The 22,662-nt window shown below is 41.2% G+C and overlaps 1 protein-coding gene across 1 annotated transcript in view; it reads left to right on the top strand.

The window, feature by feature from the left end:
* Positions 1 to 22,662, top strand: part of LOC127633152 (astrotactin-2-like) — an 875,437-nt gene that overhangs the window by 472,412 nt on the left and 380,363 nt on the right. Inside the window, exon 10 of the mRNA XM_052112037.1 lies at positions 9,309 to 9,446. Within this exon, the coding sequence (XP_051967997.1) occupies positions 9,309 to 9,446 (138 nt within the window). The remainder of the gene's footprint in view (positions 1 to 9,308; positions 9,447 to 22,662) is intronic.

Genomic DNA, 22,662 nt, shown 5'->3' with positions numbered 1-22,662 from the left:
TCGGCTCATCCCGTGAACACTCAATTTTGGTTATTAATTAATTAATTAATAGAAATGTACATTTCGGGGCAAGGGAAATGTCTTTCTTACTAAGTATTAAGAGCAAGTAGTCAAAATCTATGATTAGTGACTTTAGATATGAGCTTGAGACACAGACAACTTTACATGTGACATGAACAAGACTTTATTAACTAGACTAAACATTTAAACTACTCTAACATACATATACATACATTCATACAGTTTACCAAGGGAAAGAGGGCTGAAGCAGAATACAGGAAGGCAAGAAGTTATAGCATTGTTTGAAGTTCAGCAGATCAACAGCCTGAGCAAACCATCATATTAGTTCTGACACGCCCTTTTTAGAAAGGGGTTAAGGATACTTAATGTATCAAATAATGAGACTAAGTTTGATACTTGCATGTCCCATTTGAATTAAACTGTCCTGATGCAATTTGTTGAGGCTCCAGTTGATCTTTGATGATGTTGTCTTGATGAGAGAGAACCAGTGAGAGTCAGAGGATCTTGGTGAATGGGCAGTCGAGGCCGTAGCCTGGCACACGCTTGGGAGTCCTTGGGGCCTGCTAGTTTGGCATCATTCAGCGAGAGAGTGAGAGAGCACAAGGCTCAGAGAACCAGAAAGCAAGAGATAAGCGACAAGAGAGAGGAGAGAAGATAGAGAGCGAGAGGAAGTGGGCGCAGCAATTTTATACCCTCGGGAAACAGGTCCCAATAAGAAGGGTTTGGCTCGACCAATAAGAAGGGTTTGAGTTCTAGGCGGGAATTTGGTTTATTGCTCTTTGTTGTAAAATTGCCCATTGCATGTGCAAGAAAGAAAATAGGAAATGTACTTTTAATACTAATATGTTGTTGTTATCGACATATCATGTACACAGTCATTTCAATCTTCAAAATACCAAGTTATAGAGACCAAATATGCCGCACATATGATTTTGGTTAACCATAGTATGCAAAGTCTGAAACATTAACCCATTAGTTTGCAAGAAAACATAGATCAAGCACATTTAAGGGAAAATGTGAGATGGAACATTAGATACATGTCAATATTTATCACATGGATATATAGAATATATATATATAGGATTAACAGGGTTCATTTCTCTTTCTCAGTAAGAGAATGAAGGGAGGGTCAGCACTTCTCTGAACATTCCTTTGGAGGTCGTAAAGGCCTCCATTACTCTCCATTACAGCATGAGAGAGTTCCTTTGTCAAAGCTCATTTGCATGTTTATGACAGTAAGAGATTTTGGGCTGAATGACTCAAAAGATAGTAAAACATCGCGTAATATCATTCTACAGAGATCTTATATTCGAATTCAGCTCGGACAAATCGTAAGGTTTAATTTGATACCAAGAAAGGTATATTTAGTACACTTAATAAGGAAATATACACTGAGGCTATTAAATATGAGGCCTCAGAGTTTAAAACACACAACGAAACAGTTCTAACGAGTTTGATATACCTCAGAAATACACAACATACAGGGATTACACGTATTTCATTAGCAATATGCAGTTCTGTGTTTAACTGGAAAACACACACACACACACATTTTTACGTTCAAAGTTTCCCCCTTCCTGTCCACACGATAAGCACGTGGTGAGCATGCGGATGTCACATGCGGTTCTCTGTCAATAGTTCATTGTCTCTTTGTCAATACATTTATTGTGCTTGTGGAGGCTGGTTGGGGCTATTTCAGTAATTAGGGGGGTTTTTAACAGTAAGTTCTTGTTTGTTCGGGAATCTGTTAAGGCCACTGATCCTCCGCCATACCTTACAACATGCTGCTTGCTTTGTTTATCAGTCATTTTTTCTTTCTTTTTTTGTTAAAGAGAAAGGTTTCTGTGCGCTGCCTAACAAATTCTAACTCCTAACAGAGGAAAGTAGAAGGTTTTTGACAGGGTTGAGAAGCACAACACACACAGAGTGGTCTGAAGACAAAAGACCTGACGATGCACCTGTGGCACATCTATTTATAGCCCCTGTACCAGTGCATCCTGATGATATCACCGGCAGAGGCTATAAATTCTAGTCAATTTCATTGACGTGTACACACATATTCACAGCTGGTCACACCTAAAGACGTTCCCAAAGCGCTAAATCAGTGCAGTATCAAAGTGTAGCTTTTGATAGGGAACCCCTAAAACACATGCAAAAAATATAAATAAAGAAAGAATAATAAAAATTATAATTAGACCAAATATTTCCCCTAAAAATTTATGACACAAAAATTTATTATGTGTCCAGGAGTGTTGATTATTCATGTTTTTAAGACTTTACAGACAACTGCTATGTGCATAGAACATTATCTCATAGTATGTTATGTTTACATTTTTAGAAACTGTCATCTTTTTGCACTACTGAGTACTGGTCGGCGCTGCACTGTCTATTGTCCTGTTCATTGTCAGTAATTTGTTGTACTGTCCTGTACTTTTTGCACATGTTTGCACGTGCACTTTATATAGGTATATATAGGTAGTTTATATAGGTATTTTATTTCGTTGTGTAGTCTCATGTGGTCCTATGTTGGTCCTTTGTTGTTTTTATGTAGCACCATGGTCCTGGAGGAACGTTGTCTCGTTTTGCTGTGTACTGTACTAACTGTATATGGTTGAAACGACAATAAAAACCACTTGACTTGACTTGACTTGACATTAGATAAGAAATTAACATAAATAATTCTGATTACATTTATTAGCCAGCATCCTCCAACCACTGCCAAACATTTTAAAATAAAATTATGAGTGTTGGTTATTCATTTGTGCATGGAACTACTTTCTTACCTGATGGATCAGAATCTGCCGTTGCTGGTTCAAACCAAATGATGCATCCAAGCCTCCATTAGTAATTACAAAATTTCACTTCAGCAATAGTATCACGGCTTGTGCTGTTTCTAACAAGTTATTGTATTAACAAAGGATTGATGTGTGTGTGTGTTTGTGTGTGTGTGTGTGTGTGTGTGTGTGTGTGTGTGTTTGTGTGTGTGAGAGAAAGAGAGAGAGAGAGAGAGAGAGAGACAGAGCATGTGCGATCAACTGTTGCCACACCCAAGCAGAGATGCTGTCAGCTTTATGAAGGTCAGCTTTCACAGTGGAAGCCGGTGCACAAGAGTTCATCACTATAGAAACCACAATGTCCTCTGCCATTTTACACAGCACCAATTGTGTAATTAATCAGTCTGTTGGTTCTCTCAGCTGTGATGGTCAGCGGTCATCAGTGAAAACACCCTCTCCACGAATGCGTTGGTGATCGAATGCTCAAAGCCAAAGATATCAGAGCTGTTATGTTTGGGGCACTGAACTGCTTCAGCAGAGCTGTCCGTGAAACTTCGGTGGCATACCCTGCACTCTCCTTTTTTAAGGTCACCTGTAACTGGTTTTAACCATGTATATATTTTCTCCAATTATTTATTATACGAACAAAGACAATTTTATTCCCGCTCTGGCAAGAAAAAAAGGCAGCGCTGCACATGTTCAGTGTTTTCTTATTAACTTTTTTTTTATAGTGATTTTGTAATTAAAGGATGATGAAATAAAATGATACCGAAATAATAATAAAGCTAAAATATTATACAGACAAAATTGAAATGCGGGACACTGCTTATGACTTGCGGGACAAAGCTTCCAATTTCGGGACTGCGACAGGTGGTCACCCTACCATACGACCTGCGTCTGACATGCTTGTGTCTCGTCTCGGGTGTGTTGCGTCATAAAAATAAAATGTTTAGGTCACTGTGTCAAGTTAAATATAGTTTAATACTCAATCTTTAAACACATATTGAGATCCATTAGTTCGCATTTGATCCCTTAGTAACGCATATCTGTGTTGTTTTCTTCACTGTATAAACTGTGCGTTGTTCACACAGCTGAAATTTCACTTACTGCCCTCTGGAGTATACAGGTGGTACTACAAGCATGTGATTAAATGCGTAACTTTTTTTAACGTGTTATTTTTTGGTATAATTAATCGTGCGTTATTAACGCATTAACTCAACAGCCCTAGTAATAATAGGAAGAGGAAGAATAAATATTATTATATTCAGGTTGTCCCTGTCCCAAAAAAACATCAGTGTGAATTAGGGCTGCACAATTAATCGAAATAAAATCGAAACCGCGATATGACCTAGTGCGATTATTAAATTGCAAAGGGCTGCGATTTAATTAAATAAATAAATAGTCTGCTCCCTTCAAAGTTTATTTGCGCTGCTCTATCCAGTCTATATTAAGTTAGAGCATTGCTACAGTGTTTTCAGAGGGGTTCTGTGCTCCACAACTCCCTCTCATGCTTAGAGTAACAAAAGTGCTCCGTGTTCGGTTCCGTTTGCTTACGTGCACTAAACTATTTATTTACACTAAACTGGCTTGTGCTGCGTGAAGCATTTTTATTATTATCTGCGGTAGCAGCATCTCAGTGTCCGCAAGGCACAGGTATCATAATAATAATACAGAATACAAGATGGGGAATAATTCAAACATTTTTATTAAATAATTGCTGAGCAAACATGAAGAGATGAGTCCAGAAACATCTCTTCATTCTCCTGTAATTTGTTTCCCTCACTAGAGAGTGTCGCCCTTATTACACTCCCCGTGGAAACAAGTGAAAGTGGTACTAATATTACCAACATCCAAATGAAAAGGAAGGAGCATACATATAATACATCTATCAAATATTTAGTTACTATAATATAATGCATTGCTAAATTAAATATAATAAAATAATGAATAAAAATTATTAAATTAAATGGTGACAAACTAACCAAAATGTTCACTTTAAATGTAATTACACCAATGGGTTATCAGTTCAGCTTCAGTTTGACATTAACCTCATTCTTTAGGACTATCTTATATACAGTAAATAATAGTTTGTATAAGCCTACCAGTTTTTAAGGCCTAGAATAAAGGGTAACATTTATATTTTAAAATATTATTTTGTGTATACTGAATTATTGACTGATAGCAAAAACTAGGCAACAACAATGGTTTTACCAACAGGGAAATTTAGATAACAGTGACATTGAGCAGAAAGCTTACATATAACCAGTTTTGACAGAGCTGCTGATAAAAGTTAAATGATCAGCATCGATTGATGAGATGAAAAGTTAAAATCCTGATCGGAGCATCCCTAATATTCAAGTTGACTGTTTCAAAAAGTAATGATGATTATTAGTGTGCTGAGACCCTATTCCAAAATGGACAAAAACAGGTACATGGTGGGCGGTAAAATTTGAATATGAAGAAGACTTTGTTTCACTGTTTATATATTTATTTGTTTGTGTGTTTCTTTTTAAGAGGGCTCAAGTGTGAAAACCCCAGTAGCCATTTTGAAGTTGAACATGTGGAAAACATGACCATCATAATCGCAGTTCAAATCACAATCGCAATATTTTTCTAAATAATCGCAATATGGCTTTTTGTCCAAATCGTGCAGCCCTAGTGTGAATGGAAAAGTGGATTGAGACCATATGACTAAAAGGGATCTGAGCTTGAGATTAAGAGATAGTATAAAAGCCAAAATCCACCACTCCTAGACCCCTGAAATGTATCCAGTGTGAATTCATCATGAATGTATACTTTGCACTGGCCAAATACCTAATGCACTGACATTACCCCACTGTGCTTTACCCAATTAAACTTTGTCTCTTGATAATTAACCACAAAGATATACCCATTTACAGAGTAGAGACCACAACTGATTTCCTCTTCTTGAGTCTAAAAGGAAAGACGAAAATAAAGCAATTAAAATTTATATCATCCATTCACTCGCTCCTAACTCACCCGAGACGTTATTACTCTTTACCACCTGACCACACATGCCATTTACTTGAGTGGACAGCACTTGACTGATCATGGACTGAAGAAACTGATCGATGACCTCAGATGTGTCAGTTGATGTGAGTCTGAGCAAGGCCTGGGTTATCACAGTCTTCTTTTTGAGTGGATGTTTGCATTTATTCCAATAATTCAGGCGTGCTTGTCTACATCCAGGGTCAGGGTCTGTGCACAGTCAGACCTGAGCTCATGCATGATGACTGGGTGCTATGACGGTATACAGCGTTAGACAGTAGAAATGTCAACATGAATGTCAACCGGAATATGAGTGAATGATTAAGTACTCATGGAATAGATGTGTTTTTAGCCATTTTTTGAAGACAGAGAAGGAAAGTGTTTTGGTGCCTCTTTGTGTTGGCACAACAAGGAGCCACTCATTAGCCAACTGAATATAAATTATGTAAGGTAAATAGAAATATGGAAATGATTTGAGGTAAGCTGGAGCAGACCCAGTAACTGTTATGTATGCCAGCATCAGAGCCTTGAATTTGATACGTGTGTGATGGGAGAATCAGCTCAACATTTACTTTCCTCCACAATCTGTCAAATAAATAGGCAATGCAATCACCATGTGCTCAGCCCCAATGACAGAAACCCCCCCCCAAAAAAAATAATCAACCATATCGGTAAAATAACATTAAATACATAAAATAAAAGAGAAAAATTTGTATAAAAAATATTTTTAAAACAAAGATGAAATTAGATTTAGAGGACCTCAAAATACACCTACCTCTCCCATGCAGGCACATGCAAAAGGGAAGAGGAGGAGCCAGAAAAAGGAAATTAAAATGACTGGTACATTACAGACAGAAAATTAAAGGGGATAATGCACACACATACAACCAGACACATCAGGCATACAAATTAATATTTTGTGTAATTCTATACACGAAACATATATAAAACACAGAACATATTTACACCTGTTACACGTGCATCAACCGGCAGCCAGTGAAGATAGACAAGGAGTGGTGTAACATGCAGTCTCTTTGGTTCATTAAAGACTAGAGATGCTGCTGAATTCTGGATCATTTGCAGGAGCCTAATTGTGCATGCAGGGAGGCCTGCAACGAGAGCGTTACTGTAGTCTAGTCTAGTTATGACAAGTGACTGAACAAGAAGCTGTGTGGCATGTTCAAAGAGGAAGGGTCTTATTTTCCTGATATTGTAGAGTGTAAATCGACATGATCGTGCTGTCTAAATTTGTGTTTGCATGTATTAGTTTATACATAGATATAAAGTTTATGCACTCATTTTTGATACCTAATAACAGTTAGTATAATGACATTAGTATAGTTGATGAAGGTAAATGGTGCAATTTATTTAATTCACTACATTCTATAATGGTTTAAATGTCAAAAGTCTTATTTAAAGAAATTAATTGTCACATATATCCTTAATTCCATTTTATTAGAATAAATAGATGGGGTTATATATTTTTAAACTCACGATAAATTGTTCATATTTACCTGTAAGATGATCAGTGTGGTCATTGTATGAGTCACTCATTTATAAATGGCCAGTTGGAGCTGTAAACACTATAACTAACTGATAAATGTTTAATTTGTGTAAAATGTAAGAATTATTACAATTAGAGCCTTCACTAATTTGGTGCCAAAAATATTACACTCTGGATCTTGATTACATTTATTGAAAATGTTTTATACATATATAGGGACTTATTGCACTTAGTACCATGATTTATAAAATGTAGAGCCATTGTTACATTTAGCTCCCTCACCTGTGGTAAAATCACTGTAGCGCAATTGACACCAGTGTTCATTAAATTGTTAGATTTATTATTAATAATTATCAGAATAAGTAATTCTTGCATTGAAGCAACTTGACACATTAATATAGAAAGTGAGGGTCACCAGTTACCTTGACAAAATCACTAAAGGTGTGTGGCAGGGCGGAGGGCGGAGCCGGGTCGTGATACTACACACCTGGTCCCGTATTAGGCTAATTATGCCTCCGTGAGGTTTAAAGGCTGACTGCAGAGGGCCGTGCGGGAGAGAGAGATCGTTAGCGGACATGTCCGTCGTGTGTGTTTATTTTGTCTTTTAAGTTTACCATTAAACTATTATTTATATTGTCAAGCCGGTTCTCGCCTCCTCCTTTCCATTGAATAACTTTACAAGGTGCTTATAAAACATTAACAAATTTACTTTATATAATTGAAGACAGCTGTGAATATTCCTTGCATAGCATGTATCCATGTATTTTAAGACTGTGTGATTATGTCCATCAATCTACATTACAAAGAAATTGGATAAATATTTTGTCTCTTGATGAAGTATGAGGACCATTTGTGAATCTCAGGTCTCAGGGCTCAGAAACATTTCCATTAGTATTCCTCCAGGATTCCTGTCTGTATATAGCGGATTCATTTCTTCACTTTAATGATCCAGTCATTAGTGAAAAAAATGAAAAGCTTTATTAGGCTTTTAGCACTGTAATGTTAATGACAGCTAACATACAGTGAATACTATATCAGTGCATGTATAGGAGGGTGAAAAAACGATGGTGACTATAGTACTATAATGTACAGTCAGTGTCTTTTTGCGTTCATGTATTTTCTTAACAGCTGACACGAAAGGGGCCATATCCTCATTTTTATTTAATTATTTTTTTTACCCCCCAATGTTTAATGTGTCACTTGCAACTTATTTTATTTTTATTAATATTTTTTTATTATTTGTATTAAATGTTATATATATATATATATATATATATATATATATATATATATATATATATACTATTGAACACCTTTGAATGTGTCATTATTTAAAAGTCTTTAGTATCTTATTAAATGATTTTCTGGAATATTTTGTGACTGTGATTGACCATAGTGACTGATCAATTATGGCATTGCTGTTGTCAAATATTGCTGTATAATGGCTGTTAAACTGTATAATTAACCATTTTCTCAGGCAACCGATTTCCTACTTAGCTACGTACTTAATTTATTTATTTGGTAAGTAGCCTTAAAGTCGGTCCTACAAATGCTATCGAACAATTGCATTACTATTGCCCAGGAAAAAGGATGTAGTTCATTGCACACAAGTTGACCTTCTGTGACAACATGCCCCAATAGTGGTGTAATGTATTGTGATATGAATGTATTGTGAATGTAATAGCAATGTATTGTGTTTACTTGTTAACCCAACAAAATTATGCAAAAAATATGATTATACTGGAATTTCAGTTTGAAGGACAGAATTCACAAAATCTGAGATATAACCTTTGTGACAACTTCCCCATGTAACAACTAGCCTTGGTCTCCCCAATGTGTGAGTCTAACACCAGAGTTCTCATATACTGTTAATACTGAAGAACATCTCTGTCCTGTCCTGGTCAGTGCTGGCTTCTAATTAGCAGCATGTTACAGCAGCTCATTGAAATTCAGCTGACACCTGACACTCTTTGTCTTTGTGTCTTTGTTTCACATTGCAGGTCGTCCTACAGTCTTGGTCAAGGCCTTTGGCTGCCAGTCAGTAAGAGCTTTGTGGTTCCTCCAGTGGAGCTGTCAATCAACCCCATAGCCAGCTGTAAGACAGATGTGCTGGTTACAGAAGACCCTGGAGAAGTGCGGTGAGTTCATCAAAACTTGTGTATGCTTGTATTACATTATTGATGCAAAAAAGAAAATAATAAGACAGAAATGAAAGCTTCTTACCAATCCCACTATAATTATTACACTTAAAGCAATAATTAATTTATATTAAATTAATATCAATAATATACATTTATAAAAAATATATTTTTTTTAATGTTTGGTCTATTAAGTATTTCAAGAGGATATTTAGTTATGTTGGCTTGACAAAGCTATTTTGGGCTGTTTATTTATTTAAAATTAAACCCCTTACCCCATTTAACTTTTATTTTATCTCCAAACTTCCTCCCAGAAGCAACTTCCTAGCAACCACTTAGAACTTCTAAGCAAACTCACCTGCCTATGCAACTGATTAGCAATCAGTCAGAACACCATAGCAACTACATAGCAACTACTCAGAGCCAGTGCCGTAGCAAGGAATTCTGGGCCCCCTTGCTATAGTATAGCACTGGGCACCTTACCTATTAATAAAATACAGTTTTGAATATGTTGTGGACCGCCTGGACATTTAGGCCCCTGGAACTGTTATCGTCTTTTACCCCACTAGCTGCAGCCCTGCTCAGAACACCTTAGCAACAGCCTAGCGACCTCTTAGCAATTCCTGTGCAACCCCCCTAGCAAAAACTCAGAACACCTTAGTAACTGCATAACAATTACTCAGAACACCTTAAAAAACAACTGGTAATTTCTTATCAACCACTCAAAACACCTTAGCAATGGCTAGGCAATGTCCTATCAAATGCCTAGCAACCACTCTAAACACCTTAGCAACTGCCTCACAACCACTTAGAACAAGTCTTTTCACAACACACTGTTTCAAAGCTGCTTTACAGAAAATTATGCTTTAACGGAAAAGGAAGCTTTAATATCTGTAAAGTCTTAGTCATCATTGTGCGGTTTAATAAAAAAGGTTATTTCAAATTGTTCCTTGAAATAAATAATATTTGTATTTTGACCCCAAGTGAGCAGGCTAAAGGCAGCTGTGGCAAGACACACAAAACTCCATAAGATGATGGTTAAAGTAGAAAAATAACCTAAGGGGAAAACAGGCTCCCTCTGGGAAAACAGCATGAATATAATGCCAATATTAGTTGTTTTTGTGTAGTACAAGTCATGGTTTAAAATGTGTAAACCAAGTAAGTGTTAGGGGTCAATGTTTAAACAAAAAGCTTTTGTTTAAACTGTAAGATTAATGACTAAAGTTTTTGAAGTCCATTCTGAATTAACTGCAGAAGTGCACACAGATGCATTGTCCTTTTAGTCATCATCACTCAGCAACATGTAGTAGTTTGATTTGGACATCAGGCAAAAACTGGGGCTGGATCAGGCAGGCTCTGGTAACCTCATGATATGTACCCTGAGGTTGAGATATGGAAACAAATAGAATCATATTAGCATAGATGCCATTCACTTTAAAGCAGAATTACAGAATATGATAAGTGTTTCTGGTTCCATCAGACCTGACTAATTCAGCATAACTATGAGTTGATGGATAAATTAGGTGTATGCCTTGTGCTGAAATTGAGACATTGCATCTGAGTCCCGAACAATGCTAGGAAGACTATTTCATAGTTTAGGATCCAAATAGGTAAAGGATCTACCTACTTTTGTGGATTTTGATATTCTAGGCATTATTAACAGGCCAGAATTTTGTAATCGTAGTGAATGTGATGGAATATAGCTTGTTAAAAATTCGCTTAAGTACTGTGGAGCTAATGGAAGTAATTAACAGAATTTAATTAAACAGGTGACGATAAAATTGGGCTGATATGATCATATTTCTTGGTTGTAGTCAGCAATCTAGGTGCTATATTTTGAACCAATTGAAGCTTATTTATTGAACCTGAAGGGCATCCTCCCAGTATTGTATTACAATAATCTAGTCTTGAGGTCATGAACGCTTGAATAAATTTTTAGGCATCAGGAACGTCTAGGTTACGGACGTAACCTCCGTTCCCTGATGGAGGGAACGAGACGTTGTGTCGGAGAAGCGACACTAGGGGTTTCTCTTGAGCGCCGAATATGCCTCTGATCCATTGAAAAAAGGCCAATGAGAAGTTGGCAGTCAGTATTTGCATACCCCGCCCCCGGACATACGGGTATAAAGGCGAGGCAAATACTAGAGTTCATTCAGGATTTTTCTGAGGAGCCGGAAATGGTTCCGGCCACTACAGCGGTTCGGCTCAGCGACGTGGCCGGGAAGAAACAACGTCTCGTTCCTTCCATCAGGGAACGGAGGTTACATCCGTAACCTAGACGTTACGGATGTAACTGTCGCTCTCTCCACATTGTGTCGGAGAAGCGACACTAGGGGTCCAATTTAAATCCGCCATGTGCTGAGCCGTGTACGTGTTCTGCTGACACAGGAGCGGGCAGGTATTTGTTACGTGCCAAACGACCAGCTGTGCCAGGGCACGTACCCTTCCCCAATGCCCCAGAAAGTCGTCGGGATCCTTTTGGTTACCCTAGGCAGGGGAACAAGGCGACGCTTGCCTGGCTGGGCCTCTTTTCTCTCTATGTTTCTTGCATAGAGCAATAGACAGCCGGAGCCCTTACACGTACTGAGGGAAGGGGGTCTTACCCAGTTTCCCCTATTTTTCAGGGGGGGGAAGACCCGCGGAGACCACCCCTGCCCAACTGGGGAGGTATGGTGGTGAATACGTCACATGTGTTCTTAGACGACACGTGGAAGTGGCACGGTGGCAGATCCAGGGTGGAGTTGCTACACACCTACGAAAACGCGGGTCTGCTCGTAAGGGGACCGTATCGTGGAAAATACACACAAGGGGAGTCCGCGTAGGAGGCCCTTACTCTGTGGAGCACCTATACCAGTACAGGGTAGCCATCCGGGTACCCGCAGTGGCTTGGGTCGGCAAGTTCCTCCGCCGAACTGCGGACCCATGAGGGCTAGGGAGGAATCAACCAGGGATTCATGTTGAGTGGAGTCTCCTGGGAAAAAAGACGCACTGTTTTACTTCAAGCGAGGGAAAGGGCGTATACGCAAGCGATTCACCCGGCCAGCCCATCAGCGTGTTACCGAGTTCTACTGGCTCGGACCTGAGAAAACACGGGATGAAACTGGCTCAACCCTGAGGTTGTAGTATCTCGCAAAGGTGTTGGGTGTCACCCAACCCGCTGCTCTACAAATGTCTGCCAGGGAGGTACCCTTAGCCAGTGCCCACGAGGACGCAACACTCCTTGTCCAGTGAGCTCGGACCTGCAAGGGTGGGGGCACGGCCTGGGTGTGATAAGCCAATGAAATGGCATCTACAACCCAGTGGGAGAGCCTCTGTTTGGAGACAGCGTTTCCTTTCCGCTGTCCCCCAAAACATACAAAGAGCTGCTCAGAGCATCTGAAGCTCTGCATGCGGTCCAGGTAGGTACGCAAAGCACGTACCGGACACAGCAACGAAGGGGCTGGGTCTGCCTCCTCCCGGGGCAACGCTTGATTCCTCAGGGGAATTTGCCAGGGAGGGGCTGTCGCGAGGAGCACGAGGTCCGAGAACCAGGCCCGGTTGGGCCAGTAGGGAGCCACTAGTGTGACTTGTTCCTCGTCCTCCCTGACCTTGCACAGCACCTGTGCAAGAAGGCTCACTGGGGAAAAGCATACTTGCGTAGCCCCACGGGCCAGCTGTGCGCCAGCGCGTCTGTCCCAAGGGGAGCCTCTGTTCGGCCGTACCAGAGCGGGCAGTGGGATGTCTCTCGGGAGGCAAGCAGGTCTACCTGGGCTCTGCTGAACCGTTCCCAAATCAGCTGGACCGACTAGGGGTGGAGCCTCCACTCTCCACTGGGTAAGCTCTGTCGTGACAGTGCGTCCGCTACCACATTGAGCTTGCCGGGGATGTGAGTGGCACCGGAGTCGCTGCTGGCTCCAAAGGAGGAGACGACGGGCGAGTCATGACATGTGGCGGGAGCGTACGCCGCCTTGGCGATTTATGTACGCTACCGCGGTGGTGCTGTCTGACCTGATTAGGACGTGTTTGTCTCGAATTAACGGGAGAAACCGCCGCAGGGCAAAGAAGACAGTCAACAACTTTAGGCAATTGATATGCCAGCGCAGCGAGGCCCCTCTCCAACGGCCCGCAGCTGCGTGCTCTTTTCATACGGCGCCCCAACCCAATCTGGAGGCGTCGGTAGTGACCAGGATGCGTCGGGACACCTGCTGCAGGGGCACTCCTGCCCGTAGAAAGCAGAGGTCTGTCCAGGGTTGTAGTGTTTTTCGGCAGGCGTGGGTGATCGTCACACGGTGCGTGCCGTGGCGCCATGCTCGTCTCGGGACTCGAGTCTGAAGCCAGCGCTGAATTGGTCTCATATGCATCAACCCCAGCGGCGTGGTCACGGCGGAGGGTGTTATATGCCCCAGGAGCCTCTGGAAGAGTTTTAAAGGGACCGTTGTGCCTGGCCTGAATTTGGCGAGGCATTTCAGCACCGACTGCGCACGCTCGTTGGTGAGACGTGCGGACATTGAGACTGAGTCTAACTCCATGCCGAGAAAGGAGATGCTCTGGACCGGGTGAGCTTGCTCTTTCTCGGTTGACCTGAAGCCCCAAGCGGCTGAGGTGCCTGAGCACCTGGTCTCTGTGAGCGCATAGTAACTCTCGGGAGTGGGCCAATATGAGCCAGTCGTCGAGGTAGTTGAGTATGCGGATGCCAGCTTCTCGGAGCGGGGCAAGAGCTGCCTCTGCGACTTTCGTGAAGACGCGAGGGGACAGAGACATGCCGAAGGGGAGGACTTTGTACTGGAACGCCTGGCCGTCGAACGCGAACCGTAGAAAAGGTCGGTGTCGCGGCAAGATTGAGACGTGGAAGTACGCGTCCTTCAGGTCTACCGCTGTGAACCAATCTAGGTGTTGGACGCTTGTCAAGATGCATTTGTGCATGAGCATTTTGAACAGGAGTTTGAGCAGCGCTCGATTGAAAACTCGCAGGTCCAAGATTGGTCGTAAGCCGCCGCCTTTCTTGGGTACAATGAAGTAAGGGCTGTAGAAACCCTTCTTCATTTCGGTTGGAGGGACAGGCTCTATCGCGTCTTTGAGTAGAAGAGTAGCGATCTCCGCGCGCAGGAATTTGGCATGTTGGCCTTGCACTGCGGTAAAGCGGACGCCCGTGAAGGGGGGCGGGGGCCTGGCAAAATGAATTGCGTAACCGAGTCGGATGGTCCGGGCCAGCTAGCGAGACGGGTTGGGAAGTGAAAGCCACGCATCCAATCTCCGTGCTAGGGGCACCAAGGGTACGGTTATTTTTTACGTACCCGGCGGGGCTTCGCAGTGGGGTGGAGCAGGTAATACGCCGTCGGGAGGCGCGGCCGCGTCCCGAGGCTCTGGTGCTGAGAAAAAACTCAAAGCACTTACCTTGCTCCGCACATCCGGCAGGGGGTGGGTTGGTGACTGAGGAGGAGGTCCTGTAGTGGCTTCCTCTGGACTCGTCAGAACCGGCCAGCCGGGGGACAGTCGTGGGGCTGGAGGCAGGCTTGAGGCCGCATCCAGCGTGCCGGGACTGTTGAGATCTGGGGGCAGAGTGCCGTGAGAATGGCATTTCCGTGCCAGATGACCCAGAGACAAAGGAAATAGCTCTTTTATTGAGAATTTGGGTACCGCTGCCCCGGTTAAGGGGTTGTAGGCCTTCGCTGTCAGCGAGGATGTTGTCCTACAGGCCTTGGAAGGGAGTACAGGGCGACCGCGCCAGGTGGTAGGGTTCCCGGGGCATAGATGGAGCGCAACAGCCCTATCCACCGGGGGGATCGCCGTGTACACATGGGCCGCTCCGCCGTCGAGGGTAGCGAGAGCGGATGAGCGTGTGGCTTTGTGATGTCGTGTGGTGAACGGTGCCCTCCACAGCGACGTCAGCTCATCGTGCACTTCCGGGAAAAACGGAACCGGGGGGGCGCGGCTGTGAGCGGCGCCCGGACCCTAGGAACCAGTCGTCCAACCGCGATGGCTGTGGGGAGGACGGGGGGTGCCAGTCCAAACCCAAGCTGGCGGCGGCCCGGGAAAGCATGTCGGACATCTGAGCATCAGCCTCGGCTTGGGCGTGCTGGCACGAAGGCGGCCGCCCAAGGGAGTCATCCGCATCAGACGCCGCGCTCTCCGATGCAGCGGTGAGCTCATCCACTTCTAGCTCTAGAGGATAGGCAAGCTTGTTGTGAGGCGAGCTGCTGTTGCCTCGAGCACAGACGGGAGTCAACGAGCGTGCTGGGGGACGGGTGGTCCGAGGGGGGGTACCCGACGGAGCCGCGCCCGCTGCCATCCCCAAATCGCTTCCAGCGCCACTCGCACCGTCCTCAATCCTGTGGGAAGAAGGAGCAATGTGAGGTGCGGCTGGAGTGGCTTGCTTCCGGATGAAAGCGAGCTGCGACCGCAACGTTGTCATGGTCATGTTCTCGCAGTGAGAACATGAACCATCCACAAACGCAGCCTCGGTGTGATCGCTACCCAGACACACGAGACAGTGCCTGTGGCCGTCTGAAGCGGAGAGCACTCTACCGCATCCAGGAACTACACAGGGCGGAAAGTCATCTTTAAAAGACGGCGTCCTGAAAAGGACGTTCAACGCCGCTGTGTATTTTGCTCTTTTAGAGAAAATTACTCTTTTAAAGAAAATCACTCTTTTAAAGAAAATCACTCTTTTAAAACTCGTTTGAGTTTTTTATACTGCGCTGCCGAAGCGCCAAGGGGCAATATGCACTGCCGTGCAAGGAGAAGAATCGCCGCTGTAATGCGCCCTCAATCCAACAGCATGCAGTAGCGTCAGAGGAATACAGGAACGGGTGTGTTTCACTGCGAACAGCATGTACAACCATCGGCTCCGAAGAAAATTTCTGAATGAACTCTAGTATTTGCCTCGCCTTTATACCCATATGTCCGGGGGCGGGGTATGCAAATACTGACTGCCAACTTCTCATTGGCCTTTTTTCAATGGATCAGAGGCATATTCGGCGCTCAAGAGAGACCCCTAGTGTCGCTTCGTGACAGACGGGGAACAGAGCGCATATGTCGCAATTAAATTGGAAATTAGATTTTTCAAAGGACAGATTGCTATCAAATATAGTGATCAAGTAATTCGCTGTAGTAGATGACATAACAGTACATCCATCGAGTGTCAAATTATATTTTAGCAGTTTATTTTTTGTGGTTTTTGGTCCAATTATTAAAACCTCGGTTTTCTCGGAATTGAGTAGAGGAAATTTCTAGCCATCCAATCTTTGATATCATTGATACACTCTGCTAACTTGGAGAATTGTGAAATTCCCTTGGGTTTAAAAGAAATATAAAGTTGGGTATCATTGGCATAAAAGTGAAAACTGCTTCCACGGTTCCTGTTAATATCTCCCAGGGGAAGCATATATCATTTGAAAAGCAGAGGCTCTAAGACTTATCCCTGTGGCACTCCATACTTAGCTTTATCTGACAATTCCTCAGCTTGATCTGACAATTTCTCATCTTATCTGACAAGAACACCTAGCAAATGTCTCAAAACCACTTAGAACACCTTTGCACCAACCTATTAACCTCTTAGCAGTGCCTTTGCAACTGCTTAGCCAACCACTAAGGACACATGTAACATGATCAATGGAAAGGAAGCGAGAACCGGCTTGGCAATGTAAATAATAGTTTAATTGGTAAACTGAAACAAAAGACAAAACACACACATGACGGACATGTCCGTAAACTCTCTCTCTCGTCACACCACCGTCTGCCATCGGCCTTTATCCCTCTCGGAGGCTTAATTAGCCTGATAAGGGAGGGACCGGGTGTGTATAATCTTGTGGGGACACTCCTCCGCCCCTGGCAGCGGCCCTACCGCTCCCTCCTCCCTTCGCGTACGGCGGTCTTCCTTCGACCCCTCCGCGTTTCTGGGGGATGGCATTGCTCTCCTCCGCCCCTGGCAGCGGCTCCATCGCTCCAGGCGGTCGGGGAGTCCAGTCCCCACTCGCCTCAAGGACGGCGGCCGGTCTACTCCCTCCCCCGGTGGATGGCAGCGGCGCTCCCCTGGGTGGACGGCAGTGTCGAGGACTCCGCGACGGGCATCCCTCCTCCTTCCCGAGCTTCGGCACCAGTGTAACGTGATCAATGGAAAGGAGGAGGCAAGAACCGGCTTGGCAATGTAAATAATAGTTTAATTGGTAAACTGAAACAAAAGACAAAACACACACATGTTGGACATGTCCGTAAACTATCTCACTCTCATCGCACCACCGTCTGCCATTGGCCTTTATCCCTCTCGGAGGCTTAATTAGCCTGATTAAGGGACTGGGTGTGTATAATCACAACCCGGCCCCGCCCTCTGCCTTGCCACAACACATTAGTGTTCCACCTTGAAACTAGTTAGTAACCACACTGTAAGCAATATAAATCACTTAGGAATGTGCTAGCAAATGCCCAGCAACCACCTTGATAACTTAACCCTCTGGTATCTGAGGGTGTTTTGGGCCCTGGAGAAGTTTTGACATGCCTTGACATTTGTGCTTTTTTCAGTTGCTTATAAACATATTAATGGCTAAAGTCTGATAATACTGTATTCAGCACAAACTGGGCTAAAATAATATGTGAGCAACATGTGTGTAACTGTTTGTATTTTTTGAGAAAATAACGTTTATGCATGGTTTTTGAAAAAACAAGGCCATATAACACATACTAAACATTTGTCCACAAGTCATTTGAGAACTGGATCTTGTAGCCTAGAGTTTTTGCTACAAAATGATGTGAAAACCATCCCGATCTCTCATTCATACAAAACAATTTAGTAATGTAACTTTTGTAAGAGACTTTTAGTGTTAGAAAGGTCATATGCAAGGAGGCGTGAACTATCACAAATACTGATTGTAATTCACACCTGAGGAGACAAAGACCCATCCCCTGGGCCTATCACTGAGGAATGTGACAGAAAGAGAATGAATGCGAGGAGACTCAATGATCAAAATCAAGTTTTAAGTTAAAAGAAGTAATCTGACTATACATTTTCTTTACATAAAGAATTTACTCAATTTTAGACCTAAACTACCGTTTAAAAGAAATCTCTTCTGCTCACCAAGACTGCATTTATTTGATCCAAAATACTCTTTTTACAATTTAAAAGAACAGTTTTCTATTTGAATATATTGTAAAATGCAATTTGTGATCAAAGCTGAATTTTCAGTTTAATTGTATATGAATTGATGGTGTTACAAATATAATTGAAACGTGTACAGATAACTGACATAAATGAGTAAAGACCCACAAGTGTTTTTGGCCCTGTTCTCCCTCTTAATCGCTGCCTGTCTTTGGCGAAATGAAGCTGTGAAAGATAAAACTTTATTGAAAGAAAAATTACATTATGAATCTGGTAATTAAAAAGCAATATCACCTTTTCAAGATTTATAAATTAAAACAAATATTTTGTCGACTTTTGCTGCATTCCTCAGTGCAGCACACTGAAGGTAAATGGAATTTTGGTCACAAATATGTCGGAGAAGTTATACAATGACATCACATAAAACAGTTTGAATCTAACAAGCAATAAGTTGTCAATTTCAAATGTTTCTTGTTAAACTTTCCTTTTCTAATTTGAGTTCTAATTTTCATACAAACCTATTGAATGACTCTTTGTTTTGACGTAGTTAGTAGTTTGTTTAGAGAACAGAATTACCTAAGATATTGCTTCCCCTTTTCTTTTAGAGCTTTGTTTTTAATTTAAGAATTGTGCCATTGGTTCAATATTTTATAGCAGCACCAAACAAGACATTCACCGAATTGCTCCTTGTGAGTTGTTTTTCAAAGTGAGATGATCAGTTTATCACAGCTATTAATACAAACCCCTCTATATGTCACTTCCCCCATTCCTGATAGCGCCATATCTGCTGCTAAAACAATCTTAGGGGAACAAGCAATTTATTGTATTTTTGACAACCAAGCTGTTTTCATCATTGATGCACACACAACATATGCTGTGCTGTTCTTCCAGTGTCTGCATGAAGTCTAATATGGATCAGGTATAGACTGAAACCACAGACATTATATCATGAGCATGGTTTATGAAAGCTGACATGTTATGATGGATGATATTTTTATTATATACTAAATTTGTTCTTAGAAGCCTGCCAGCTTGGGAGTTATGTTCTGAGTTGCTTGCACATTATGGAAAATTTAAGCAGTTATGGCAAATTCTACTATTATCGTTTCCAGATGAATAAAGCAGTGCTGGGAACATTGTTTAATAGAGATCTGTAGATGTACTTTCTATTTTGTGTCCAGTAATACGACTATTTTCCTTTCTTATTCTCCCATCACGCGCTTAGATCATTTCAGCACTGTGATGATGAATAGCTTTCATTAACATTTCAATTTCATCCAGAGACGAGGAAGCCATGTCTTCCCTTTGCCTAAGAGAGGCAAAAGTGTGAAAACAGGCTTGCAATTTTTTTAATTTCAGTTCCACGACAATGGATATGTACATGTCATTATGCAGCAGCAGTGTTGTGGCATTCCCGACTTGTGGCGTTGTAGGTGTCTTGATACTCCGGAGGTTATCTCCATCCCGAATTGAACGACACGTTGCAGTACTTGGGAAAAGTCAACAGTCCTAATCTTCTTTACGCTACTCGATTAATACATCTGTCAGCTGCTCTTGAGGTCAAATTAGCCTGTGCAAATAACTTCCTCTAGCAATGGAAAGAATGAAAATGATGGAAGGCTCAGTTAAAAAGCCCAGTTACTGTATGTGCAGTGTTGGGTAGGCCACTCTGAAACTGTCCTTTGCCAAGCTACAAGCTACTTATACTGTAATTTACAGTAGTTGAACTACAGTCAAGCTACTTATTTGAAACAAAAAGTACCTAGCTACAACACAAGTCACTCAGAAAATATATAACCGCAAAAGGCAATGCGTGGAGTCCAAGCAGTTTGGAAAAAATTATAACATTTGTCAGGGGCAAAGTAATATAATTCCTAAGTACTCTAGTTACTTTGTATTTATGATGTTTGCAGACCTACAATAATTTCTTATCTTGTGCCCCCATAGTGTATTAATAGTAGATTTTACTTATGTCATTCACAAATAAATTAACTTGTTGTTCATTTTGACTTGATGTGAATAGAAAATTATTGATCAGTGTCCAAATTTAAAAGTTTGGTCAAATTTGGACACTACACACTCAAGATACAGTCCAATTAGTAAGTATACACCACACCCAAAGAATGTATAGGTGCATATCTGCTAAACAATTATGGGTGATTTCACACTATCACTTTTGGTGTGTACCTGGGTTTGTTTGACATCAAAGTTCTGTTCATTCCTATGACGTAAATGCTGTTTTTCGAACTTGGGAGTGCACCCGCAAACCACATCCGAGTCTGGGGTATTGTTCATCTGAACACTAGTACGGTTCGCTGCTGAACGTTCACTGATATGAAAGTCATTGTCCTAAATTGTAGAAGTGAACCACTGTTGGTGTAAAATGCGTGATGGTGTAAAAATCACAATTATTATGCTATAATGGATTTCTCAAACCTTTCTCATTCCATACAAGTGTTGTTTGGTGCATGTAAAGTTTTGGTGGTAAATCCAAACAGACAAACTTGAATACTTCACTAAACACAGTGAAGCTGAGTTCTTCTTGAGTTGTTACAGATGCCGTTGTACTCACATGGATGACACAATCGAACCATGGTTCAGACCCAAATAATTGTGAAAGCTCTCTAAATGAATAACAATTCTATTGAAAACTTTTTTCTCAAAATGGTATATAGATGATTTAAGTCTGTATGATTCATATTGATTTAGGTGCAAATTTTATGCTAACAATTGCAGTTCTGGAGTTATTACCAAAAAAGTTTATATCAGCTTGTTATAGCATCATCTTGTAGGCAATTCTTAAAAACTTTGGTTAAAAACCTACTTTTGGCAACCCATAATTGGATTCTAAATGTCATAATGATCTGTAGTTCACAACGCAAGTGATTAGCTGGTGAAAATTTTATGGAATGAATTCTGTAGTATATATAAATATATATATATATATATATATATTAAACATGGTTTTACTATAATAAAATTGTAGAAACCATGACTGTATTAATTAATATTTTTTTTTTTTTTTGTATTGTAGAACTAAATAAGAAACATAAATTACACACTGCAGTTTTAACCCCTATTTCACACAATTATACATACAAAGTCTTTTTTATTTTGTTTTAATGAGCAAGAATTTAAACATTTGTGAGGTAAAAAACCAGGGATCAAACAAATTCCAACTTTATAGCTTGGATAGATTTCCCCTACTGTTGAGTTTTAAATGATTTATTAAGCGTAATTAGTACTTAACATCATGGCAGGGTCAAAATAATAACTTTGAGAATGGAAACCCATTTTATGAGTGATTAGTAGAGTTTCAGAGAAATACATTATATCAGTTTAATGTATCTGGAAAATAATTAGTTCTCAGCTGCACAGGAAGTGTCTGTTTCATCACACACAGTACAGTGAATAATGTGACTTTGCTGAAGTGAGTGAAATACAAAACATCATCGGGGGTCAATGTTCAACTAATGAAAGAAGCAAACGCATGTGAGATGTTTTACTCTTAATAACGTTATTTATTTCTATCTGGTTTTTACATTAATAAGAGCTGATTTTGATTTGAATTTTAGGATCCATAGTAATAAGCCCTAATGAAGCATGACCTGAATTTGTCAGATGACCCATAAAATTTAAATCATATTAATGCATTTATTTTGTCTCAAAATACACAGTATGGTTTATGAACCCAATCATACTGTATTGTTTTAGGTCTCATCTGATGAGTGCTTTGCATCTATACTGTACATTACCCCATCATCAAACAAGTAGAAGACATATGATAATAAATAACCAATGACACAAGGATACATAAGACATATTACAATGTAAAACACATCAGATAAGCTCAATAAGACACATCAATACAGATATATTTCAAAACAGACTTTTTTTTTCCTTCAATGAATGAATAATTTTTGCCATGTATTTCATAACACTATGTAACACAATTGTTGTTCCTGTGTAGTAAGTGTTATTTCCTAACTGCTTATGCTTCAAAAGTATAGAAAATGGCTATTATTCCCCACAAACTTTGCTTTTGTGATCAGGTCATTGATATTTTGAAATTTACCCTTCAGTATTTCCAATTTGAAAACGGGTGAATTTTTGTCTTTTTGTTCACATAAAGTCAGAAAAAAACAA

Source organism: Xyrauchen texanus, chromosome 3, assembly GCF_025860055.1.
Source record: "Xyrauchen texanus isolate HMW12.3.18 chromosome 3, RBS_HiC_50CHRs, whole genome shotgun sequence".
NCBI lineage: Eukaryota > Metazoa > Chordata > Actinopteri > Cypriniformes > Catostomidae > Xyrauchen > Xyrauchen texanus.
The sequence above is the reverse complement of the archived record's forward strand: the minus strand, read 5'-3'. Positions and strand labels throughout refer to the sequence as shown.